The 11,977-nt window shown below is 42.8% G+C and overlaps 1 protein-coding gene across 2 annotated transcripts; it reads right to left on the bottom strand.

Moving 5' to 3' along the window:
* Positions 1-208: 208 nt before the first annotated feature.
* Positions 209-4,022, bottom strand: LOC125516048. 2 transcript variants are annotated; one of them, XM_048681544.1, is made up of 5 exons: positions 3,462-4,022; positions 2,085-2,249; positions 1,494-1,668; positions 1,131-1,175; positions 209-414 (listed from the first exon to the last, which is right to left on the bottom strand). In XM_048681544.1, the coding sequence occupies exons 2-5, from the start codon at positions 2,098-2,100 to the stop codon at positions 330-332; spliced, it is 321 nt and encodes a 106-aa protein (XP_048537501.1). In that variant the 5' UTR covers positions 2,101-2,249; positions 3,462-4,022; the 3' UTR covers positions 209-329. The 2 variants fall into 2 exon arrangements, with proteins under 2 accessions (XP_048537501.1, XP_048537495.1); XM_048681538.1 differs by having other exon boundaries at positions 3,502-4,022.
* Between the last annotated feature and the right edge of the window lie 7,955 nt (positions 4,023-11,977).

Genomic DNA, 11,977 nt, shown 5'->3' with positions numbered 1-11,977 from the left:
TACATGGGCCTGTCCCAACAATTCGGCCTTCTTAATTCATTCCATTTCGCAGTCCATTTCATTAAGCCTTTTTTACAGTTTTTTCATAAATGCAAAATATTCCAGTCCACTATTGTTTGGGCCATAGCCTTTTTAGAGCCCAAATACTATTCGATCCAGTAGAACATTCATCTTTTTCATTCACATATTTCATTTTACACATTTCAAATGCAAACAATCAATAATTCTCTCAATTAAATGATCAAATCCACAAACTCACAACACCACGTACATGTCTGCACGATCCAACAACTGTACATATACAATAAAAAACAAATACACAGGCACCATCAACTAAAACTATGGTGCACATCTCCAGGCTTCTTCTGATCTTCTGTTATAGTAGCAGCAACCTCCACGACATTAGATCTTGATCTACATAAATTATTAGTGAGATACAGTGGAAGTTAAATCATTGCCAATAAAATATATCCATTCAAGAGAATAAAAATTATACATAAATGCCCAAATGCCTCAGTTCAGCAAGCACTAAGCATGGCATAACAAAACTTCCAAAACTTGACTTCGACATGTTAACATATGAAGCATAATGATAAAACAGAACAATGGATTTACTGTGTCTATATTCTGGTGACCCTGTCATTTGTTACATGATACACTCATGTGTACATATTCTGATAACCATTACCATCTAGCCAAGAACAACATGGACATGATACCAGTTACCTACCAAGACATAGAAAGTCATTCACTACAAACAATAAACAGAAAATACAGCAGAGAGAGTGTCTCTCTCACCAGATGTGGCGGTCGCTGCTGGAATTACAGAGTTCAATACAGACAAGGCAGCTTAATACAAGATAAGATAAAAAATAAGCCACATATTTTCTGCTAACAATAGGTTGAAACCATGTCATGGCTGCGAATACAGGAACTAAGTTATAATGACACTGGTCCCTTTAATGTTTTACTTTATCTGTCCATCAAGACTGAAATTTCAAGAGAACTACTTGGATGTTATTAAAGTTTCAACGCGTTTAAATAACAGTGTAACAAAAGCCAGCCATGCCTCGACGATCGTGGTATCAAAGACCACGTAGGCAAGAAAGGGGAGGGACCAAAGAACTCACCTAAACCACTCATGCCGCATCCAGCACTGTTGGCACCACCTATTCCTGCTCAAATAGAGTAGTATGTCATGGGACAGTGACTTATCAATAATAGCATTTCAGGAAAACAGGAGGTTTACATGATAGTATGTAATGGGACAATGACCTATCAATCACATAACACAGTCCAACAGAAACATCTCTATTTGCCCCTAAACTAAACCAAGATAGTATGTATTGCAGATAAAACCAATCTACAGCAGCCATGGTACTAAGAAGAGCAGTAGGTCAGCCTCCTATACACCCAATCTACAGCAGTTGCGGCTACACCCAAACTACATCAGCAGTTCTACCGGTAGCAACAGATCGAGTCAATTGTCTCACCTACAGCAGCTCACCATGAGCGAAGTTGAGGAGGGCCGGGGCAGGAGCAGCTGGATGCAGGTCGCGGGCATGGTCGGGGAAGGACGCAGGTCATCCGAGGATCCCGTCGACGCTGTCGCCGTCTTGGTTGCCGGAGAGCTGTGGCCGTGGCTGTGTCCACATGCCTGTATCCAGCCTGCAGCCATCATACATACATTCAGTTTATTCAGCATAATCCTACTGTCATTTCCAAGCAAACTAGCCAGAGTTTTGTAGTGTAAATATGTATCTGAAAATTGAATTATTTGTATCAAGGATAGTACTATGAAATAATTTCTCGCAAACTGGTTCAGATTGCCTTCTAGCATCTTTACGGTAGGCATAATGCAAATACCAATTGTTTCCATTCAACTCCTTTTACTTATGTATATATAATACTACAAGAGTCCAGACAGCTCCAAATTTCTAACTGAAGATTAGCAGCAGTTCAGTTTCAGTAAATTGTTCTTCAGACAGTTTCATTACACTGTCTTCCAGCACAAGCTGGTCATGTCAATGCAGCAAAGAGTATCGACCAGTAGGAACAAGGAATCTGGCAATGGCGCGTCTCACCTGGCGTCCCGGCCATGATGACAATGATGTCGAGGGTCTGCCTGCTGTGGGGCAGGTCGACGACCAGTGGTGTAGTCTCGCGGGTTTTGCATCAACTTAAGCCCGAGGCACAAGCCAATCACCGTAGCCATACTGCAGTGCTGCACAGTCGGGGTGAAGGTTATCCTGCAAAGCATTTGTAAGGTGTGAACAGTGATCCCCAAAAGTTCAAGTTGGATGATAGTTCTTGACTTCTTGCATGAAACAAAATAGATTTTGTGCGAGCAGACTATGTACAGTGCAATGAGAATAATATAGGATGATTCGCTTGCAATAAGTAAATGCATCCTGAAGGTCGCAGATCCGTATACAGAATGAAGTTATGTAGGATCAGCAAGCTACTGGGAAATATAATCCAAACAAGCAAGCAAACCCGCGCGACTTATTTTTAATCTATTTAATAAAGGCACTCAGCGTTGTGTTTCTGTATGCAGCGTGCTTTCAAGATCACACTCTGAATCTCTACTGTGATATCGATGAGAAATGGCCATTTGTGCTAATTATCTTATCATGAATTTAAATCTACATTTCCACCACAAACCCAAAATGATTCTGGCTTCTTATAATGGAAGGGGATCATAGAGAAGAGATTGGAGGGCTCATAGGTGGATGAGTGCAAGATGCTGCAGGAGAGAACGCCTGCAACTAAGCAATTGACATTGAAAATTAACACTAGAAACCTTGAGACGGAGACGGACTAGAAACCTTGAGCAGCACCTTCTGGTCCCAGCCTGAACTCCTAACAATCACTAATAACTAGAAACCAGAACGGGGAAGCTACAGAAGTGAGCAACTCAAGGTATCATAAAACAGTAGTCGGTATTCAACCGGCCACCACATCAACACCAAGTAACTATTATACAGTACATCCTAACTCGAAACTATTATAAGGTGGATATGGCACCGTTCCTAGCATACAGATGATGAGTATACGACCAATTAGATCCACTTTTAGTACACATAATTTTAATTTCCTGTATGCCATGCATAGCTGAGTGTTAATTACCAACACATTGTTCAAATCCTTCCATGAACTGGTGCACTTGCTGTCAAATTCGAGCTAATTGAACAGCAAAATCCTAGTAGGAAATAGCGTGCACAAAATACAGATCATATTCGAGGAAGAGCCATGTGTTAATTGCCAATACATTGTTCAAATCCTTCCATGAACTGGTGCGCTTGCTTTCAAACTCGAGCTAATTGAACAACAAAATCCTAGGAAACAACATGCACGAAATACAGATCATATTCGAGAAAGAGCCGTGTGCTAGCGCTGATTACTGAACTGAACTGGAGCGACTCAACGGAGACACCTAACCGGTACAGCGAGTAACATACAGAGATGGGGAGTCCGTTGGCGGCGGCAAATCTGGCAGACCTGGAAGAGGTCGGAGAGGAGGATGGCGGCGGTGACGCCGCTGGAGTAGGCGCGGCAGGACTTGAGCACCTGCGCCACCGTCCACTTGAGCGACGAGTAGAGGCGCAGCGCGCGGAGGCGGTGTGATCGGCCTTAGCGGCCGCCTGGTCGGCGTTGGAGGCCGACGGGTGAGCAGCGCGCTGAACGCCGTCGGGTTGCCGCCCAGTATAACCGCACAGATGGTTCGGTGCGTGATGCGCCGGACGCCGTCGGGTCGCCGCCCAGTAGAACCGCACAGTGCGCCTCCAGCGCCTCTGATGGATGGATGCGGTTGGGGGCGTTAGATCTGATCTGGGATGAGGAAGAGGCGCGCCATGGCCGTCGGGTGGCGGAGGCGAGGGGAGAGGTGGAGGGCGAAAGGAAGGGGAGGACGGGGCGGCGGCGGGGAGAGATTGGATCGGGAGGTGGCGGCGGCGGCGAGGAGATCGGGAGGAGGGGTGGGATGGGGGAAGATGGCGGTGGGTGTGATGTGAGCTTGGGTTTGGGCTGTGGTGGGGGTATCTCTTTTTCATTTTTTTTATTTTTTTTCTGTAGACAGATGGATGGATGGATGTGGGATGGTGAGATGGATGGATGGATGGATGGGCGCCATGTCATCGATCCGTGGGAAGAGTCCTGATTGGTTCAGAAAAATAGTGATTTAAAAAAGTATCTAAGTACTACAAATAGAGGGATTTTATGAAGTAGATATCAAAAATATTTTGCAAAATGGCACCACACAAATTTTCACTAGAGTTAGACCACATTTTGTGGATAAGAACCAATTTCTATGTATTTATGATCTTTCTAGCTATTTTTAATCATTTTCCGAGTGCTCAAAATGAGTTTTTTTATGAAGGACCTATCATATATTTGTTGCAAAATTGTACCAAATCAATTTTCTAAAATACTAAGACATATTTAATTCACAATTGACCAAATGGTTGGGTGTCAAAAGTTTTGATCCACCTCTCGTGAAAAAGACAATTTTCCGCTGATTTAGTAGGAAACGGGTCAAATTTGAACTGCGGCGTCCTCATAGTTTGCTGTTTATTTTTTCCAAAAATCATTTCTAGGTACATAAGTATCTATTTAATTAGAGAAACACCAGAAGTTTTCCAAGATTCAACCACTAGCTAGGAACGGTCATGCCCGCCGTTTTGACCGCATTTTGAAACGGGCATAAAAAATTTAAAAAAATCAAAAAATTGGAAAACCTTCGCATTGTGTCATTATATGTGACCAAGTTTTCAGAAAAAAATAATAAACTTGTAATACAGCAATTATTTTAAAAATGTTCTCAAAAATGAGCTATCATCTATGAAGATTCATGGCTTTCAAGCCAAATGATCAATCTTATGGCCATATTCATGACATAGTTTGTTGAAATGATCTCATATCGTGCACAAGTGTGCATCTTGGAATGGCAAACAATGTTTCCTAAGGAAGTTTTCATTTTCTTTGAACGAAAAATTCATTTTCCATTTTTCGAGTGCCCGAAATGAGTTTTTTTTGTGAAGGACCTACCATATCTTTGTTGCAAAATTGTACCAAATCAACTTTCTAAAATACTAGGCCATATTTAATGCACAATTGACAAAATGGTTGGGTGTAAAAAGTTTTGATCCACCTCTGGTGAAAAAGATAAATTTCCGCCGATTCAGTAGGAAGCGGGTTAAATTTGAACTGCAGCTGCCTCATAGTTTGCTCTTTATTTTTTTCAAAAATTATTTCTAGGTACATAAGTATCTATTTACTCAGAGAAACATCAAAAGTTTTCCAAGATTCAACCACTAGCTAGGAACGGTCAAGCTCGCCGTTTTGACCGCATTTTGAAACGGGCATAAAAAATTCAAAAAAAATCAAAAAATTGAAAAACCTTCGCATTGTGTCATTATATGTGACCAAGTTTTCAGGAAAAATAATAAACTTGTAATATGGCAATTATTTTAAAAAAGTGTTCTCAGGAATGAGCTATCGTGCTTGAAGATTCATGGCTTTCAAGCCAAATGATCAATCTTATGGCCACATTCATGGCATAGTTTGTTCAAAATGATCTCAAATTGTGCAAAAGGGTGCATCTTGGAATTCCAAACAATGTTGCCTATGGGAGTTTTCATTTTCTTTGCACGGAAAATTCATTTTCCATTTTTTGAGTGCCCGAAATGAGTTTTTTTGTGAAGGACCTACCATATATTTGTTGCAAAATTGGACCAAATAAATTTTATAAAATACTAGGCCATATTTAATGCACAACTGAAAAAATGCTTGGGTGTCAAAAGTTTTGATCCACCTCTGGTGAAAAAGACAAATTTCCGTCGATTCAGGAGGAAGCGGGTCAAATTTGAACTGCAGCTACCTTATTGTTTGCTCTTTATTTTTTCCAAAAATCATTTCTAGTTAAATAAGTATCTAGTTAAGATTAAATACATGGTTTGGTGGCGATACGTCGAGGTTTGGACGGTGGCCCATGGCCCCAACTCCAAAGCGCATAAACTCGCATGCCCGCCGCGTGGTCACTGCATGACCTTAGCGTTGACATGCGTTCTGGAAGGCCTAGGCATGTCTAGTCGGTTGGGCACTCCCTAGGTAGGTGCTAGGAAGAAAATTAAAACAGAAGAATCTCACGAGGAGACCAACCTATGCTCAAAGATGAATTAGCAGCCAAGTGTTTGATTAGCGGTACGGGAAATGCACATGGCCAATGAGCGTGAGTTTTCACTGAGGATGATCATATACTAATAAGAATGTCTTCACAAATTTTCAGCTCAAAAGAAGGATCCTAGGTGGTACTTGCTTTGCAAAGTACCACATTGGACAAAAATATGAATGTTGAAGCTGGGCTCAAAATAATGAATGGATTGAGCTGAAATTTGGTGGAGGATGGTTATTTGGACATAGGAAAGCACGGTAGAAAATTGATACCATTTGGACATGCCAAAGTGGTACTTCCTTCAAAATGCTCTTCTTTGGACAGAAACTTGGGAAAATTAGCGAGAGAAATTGGATGAATGAAATGAGCTCAAATTTGGTGTAGGCAAGTTACATTGGTATAGTCATGCGCTGGTAAGTTTTTAGATCATTTGGGTAAGCCTAGCTAGTACTTACTTCATAAAGCTTCTCTCGAGGTAGAAACTTTGGAAATTTCCTGAGAAGGATTTACCAAGAAAATAGAGCTGAATATTATCATGTGGCAATGATTTGGGCATGGAAGAGTGCCCAAAAAGTTTGAGGGTAATAGGAGGGGTCTAGAAAACACTTGCTTTGCAACGTGCCAATCTGGTAATAAAATATAAATTGAACCTGGGCTCACATAGATGATTTGACTGAGCTGCAATTTGGAGGAGGGTGATAATTTTGGAATATGAAGGAACTGTATAAATTTCATGACATTTGGATATATAAAAAAGGTACTTCCTTCACAATACTTCTAGGTGGACAAAAACTTTGGAAATTTGCCGAGGAAGATTTGCTAGGCAAATGGAGTTGAATTTTGTCATGAGACAATGATTTATATAGGAAAGAGTGCCCAACAATTTTGAGGGTAATCAAGAATATATAAATAGCACTTCCTTCACAAAGTGATGTTCGGAATAGAATAGGAAAATGAATATTGTTGAATTATTTGAACTGGGAAAGGAATGGTTTTTACATATTTGACGAAGATATGACCCAAAGAATTTATGAGATTTTTTGGGGAATTTTGGGAATGACAGAAATATAGGTTGCTTCACAGCCTAGGTCAAAAATTGACACATGGACATGACACATAGGCAAAACTGATTAGGTGGCACCTAGTCATAGCAATAAGTACCAATGCATCCACGTTCACAACCTCATGACCATTTATATTGGTCGTAATCAGGCAGAAATAAGGTCATGAACCACTCTTGTCTGCTTTATGACCATTTGGTGTAAGGCAATTTTAGGGTTTGAGCCCTCCAAGCGAAATGGCCGTGGATTTACGACCAATTCAGCTGGGGTCACTGAGAGAAGGTCACAAGTTGACATATTTCTTGTAGTGTAACCATGCTTGCTTATTCATCCTCATAATCTAGTTCTGCATAATACATTTGACTTTTAAACTCTGTCCGGCTTAATAGCAGAATCCTTAACCCGGTAGGTACCATTAGTCCCCTTATAAGCCGCCAATATGAATATCTGCATACTTCAATGTTCATCCTCCGGCTTAACTTGTCAGCCAGTTTATAGCACTATCTTTGAATCAATGGTCCGGTTTAATAGCATAATCTTAGACAGGTAATGTTTCTTTCTTTTAGGCTTTCAATCTCAAAATGGGCAAAACTGTCACTGCTTGCAATTGGGTCATTTCCTGGGTCACTGAGGAAGATTTGAACGAATATGCTCAGATAGGCATCCTGGCCAAAAAGGACGTCATCCATTGGAGGGTCCCAGGCACTGAAACTCCTCTTGAGCCCAAGGATGGTGAAGTGCTTGTCTTTGTTGATCATATGAACCGGGGCTTCAGCCCTCCCGGCTCAAAATTCTTCCGTGATGTGCTGCATTTTTTCAAGCTCCATCCACAAGATATTGGACCCAACTCTGTTTCGAACATCTGCAACTTCCAAGTCTTCTGCGAGGTGTACCTTCAACAGGAGCCCACCGTAGAACTATTCAGAGAGTTCTATTACTTAAACCGACATAACGAGTTCACAGATGGGTCCAGCCTAGAGATAGGCGGCATTTCTATACAGCGCCAGAAAGAAGCCACCTTCCCAAGTGCCACTCTTCCCAGTCATCCCAAAGATTGGAATCAGACTTGGTTTTATTGCAAAGATACTTCTCCAGTAGGGGAAAATCCCTTGCCGGGTTATCGCGCTAGCCGGCTTAGTAACAGACATTATCTTACAGATCACATTAGCAGAGCAGAGCGAAAGAAATACATGCCGATTTTTTCAAATATCCGGGCCTTGATGGCCAACGGCTTGACCGGAATTGATCTGGTTCGATGCTGGGTCGCCTGGAGAGTCTTGCCTCTAAGCCGCCGGCCCGGCTTAATGTGTGAGTCAACCGACGAGTTAAAAGATCCTCAACGCCACTGTCAGATTGAAATGACTGACAAAGACATCAATAATATGACCAAGACTTTGTTGAATGAGAGCTTGGAAGACTGCAGCAAAGTCGGATTGAATCCTTTCTGCGTCCTTAACAAACCGCCAGCTGTAAGCTTTGAATCAAGTTTACACTTGAATCATATTTTCATTTGTACTGCCAGTTCATACTTATTCATTTTTTATAGGCCGATTCACCTTTTTGGACCAAGAAGCTACAAGATAAAACGGCCAAGAAAACCTGGACAAAGAGCAAGGCTATCAAAAAGCCTGCTAAGAAGAAAACCAACCCCGCCGAGTTATTTAACTTGGACGATCATGAAGATGATGAGTTGGAGGTAGAACTTGATTCCCTTGGATCATTCTTTGTACATTTTATTGACAATGACCATTATTAGGATGATGCGGAGGCCAGCCGTGCATATGATGAAGAGTTAATTACTCTTTCCTCTGGCTCAGATCCTCTACCAACACAGAAAACCCGACAAGCAAGCCGGAAAGTAAGATTTTCTCACCGTTTAGCTTACTATCCAAACTTTCTTTTGAAGAAGCAACAACAAGAAGCTCGCAGCACAACCTGAAATAGTGGCGGTGGAATTTTATCCTTCGGCTTACCGAACACCCCAGCACCTCGCAAACGTCGACTGGAGGTTTCAACTATTTCTGACGGTGGAATTTTATCTGGTCGACATTTAGCTTAATTGGATCCCAACTTTCTTTTGAAGAAGCAACAACATGAAGCTCACCGCACAACCCGGAACAGCGGCGGTGGAAATTTATTCTTCGGCTTACTGAACACCCCAGCACCTCACAAACGTCGACCGGAGGTTTCAACTATTTCTGACTTATCTTATCCAAAGGCGGGTCTTTTTCGACAACCTCTTAATCCGTTTGATTCAAACTATCAGGGAACGTCTCATTCCTCCTCCGGTGACTCAACTGGGACTGAAATCCCGGCCTTCGAAACTGTGCCAGGGTAAGGGTGTATTCCATCATTCAAAACTTCATGCCTGCCTGATATGCTGACATCTTTGTATTTCTTATTTTCAGTGGCATGGCCAAGCCTAGCAAGAAGGCGAAACTAAACAAACCGGCTGGCGATTCCAACCCTACTCAGCCGGAAAAGCAATATCCAGAGGCCTCTGATCCAACTGCTGAAGCTACCATTGATGAACCGACACTAGAAGAGCACGACGTCACCACAGACCATATATACATTGAGCCGGTCACCACTAAGCCACCGAGTCCCATCAAGCCCACTAAAGAGAAAACTAACAATGTCATCATCACCGGGCTTGGTTATACAACGCCGGGTTGTTGGGTTTCGTAGTAATTTCAAAAAAATTCCTACGCACACGCAAGATCATGGTGATGCATAGCAACGAGAGGGGGAGAGTGTAATCTACGTACCCTTGTAGATCGACAACGGAAGCGTTAACTTGGTTGATGTAGTCGTACGTCTCCACGGCCCGACCGATCAAGCACCGAAACTACGGCACCTCCGAGTTCTAGCACACGTTCAGCTCGATGACGATCCCCGGACTCCGATCCAGCAAAGTGTCGGGGAAGAGTTCCGTCAGCACGATGGCGTGGTGACGATCTTGATGTTCTACTGTCGCAGGGCTTCGCCTAAGCACCGCTACAATATTATCGAGGACTATGGTGGAAGGGGGCACCGCACACGGCTAAGAATATGATCACGTGGATCAACTTGTGTGTCTAGTGGTGCCCCCTACCCCCGTATATAAAGGAGCAAGGGGAGGAGGCCGGCCGGCCCTATAGGCGCGCCAAGGAGGAGTCCTCCTCCTAGTAGGAGTAGGACTCCTACTAGGAGGGGGAAGGAAGTGGGGAAGGAGAAGGAAAGGGGGCGCCGCCCCCCCTCTCCTAGTCCAATTCGGACCAGGGGGGAGGAGGCGCGCGGCCCACCCTGGCTGCCCTTCTCTTTCTCCACTAAGGCCCATATGGCCCATTACTTCTCCCGGGGGGGTTCCGGTAACCCTCCGATACTCCGGTTTTCTCTGAAATCACCCGGAACACTTCCGGTGTCCGAATATAGCCATCCAATATATCAATCTTTATGTCTCGACCATTTCGAGACTCCTCGTTATGTCCGTGATCACATCCGGGACTCCGAACTAACTTCGGTACATCAAAACTCATAAACTCATAATATAACTGTCATTAAAACCTTAAGCGTGCGGACCCTACGGGTTCGAGAACAATGTAGACATGACCGAGACACGTCTCCGGTCAATAAACAATAGCGGAACCTGGATGCTCATATTGGCTCCTACATATTCTACGAAGATCTTTATCGGTCAGACCGCATAACAACATACGTTGTTCCCTTTGTCATCGGTATGTTACTTGCCCGAGATTTGATCGTCGGTATCCCATACCTAGTTCAATCTCGTTACCAGCAAGTCTCTTTACTCATTCCGTAATACATCATCTCGCAACTAACTCATTAGTTGCAATGCTTGCAAGGCTTATGTGATGTGCATTACCGAGAGGGCCCAGAGATACCTCTCCGACAATCGGAGTGACAAATCCTAATCTCGAAATACGCCAACCCAACATGTACCTTTGGAGACACCTGTAGAGCACCTTTATAATCACCCATTTACGTTGTGACGTTTGGTAGCACACAAAGTGTTCCTCCGGCAAACGGGAGTTGCATGATCTCATAGTCATAGGAACATGTATAAGTCATGAAGAAAGCAATAACAACATACTAAACGATCGGGTGCTAAGCTAATGGAATGGGTCATGTCAATCAGATCATTCACCTAATGATGTGATCCCGTTAATCAAATAACAACTCCTTGTTCATGGTTAGGAAACATAACCATCTTTGATTAACGAGCTAGTCAAGTAGAGGCATACTAGTGACACTCTGTTTGTCTATGTATTCACACATGTATCATGTTTCCGGTTAATACAATTCTAGCATGAATAATAAACATTTATCATGATATATAAGGAAATAAATAATAACTTTATTATTGCCTCTAGGGCATATTTCCTTCACGGGTAACCCTACTGCCTTATCCAAGCACAACGGCAAGGAAGAATTTTCTGCTGCCGATAAAGGCAAGTGGAAGGTAGACTTGGAAAGCTACACCCAGTTCGGCGCCCAAGAGATCCACTCTGGTTATTTGAACCGTCTGTATACCAGCCGTGATTTTGAAGCCGGCTTGGTCAATTTGATGGAGGAGCGCTATGAGGTAATCCAACAAAGTCCTTCTCATAAATATATCTCTATTAGCCACCAAGTCTACAGAATATGATAGAATTGAATATACTGTAGACTTTCAAATAGTCACAAATAGATGAACATCATCACTAGTAGCCCCCAAGGGCCAGCTTAAACTATCAAGTTAAGC

The sequence above is a fragment of the Triticum urartu genome, chromosome 1 (genome assembly GCF_003073215.2).
Source record: "Triticum urartu cultivar G1812 chromosome 1, Tu2.1, whole genome shotgun sequence".
Taxonomy (NCBI): Eukaryota; Viridiplantae; Streptophyta; class Magnoliopsida; order Poales; family Poaceae; genus Triticum; species Triticum urartu.
Note: the sequence above shows the minus strand (reverse complement) of the source record. Positions and strands in the feature narration are given on the sequence as shown.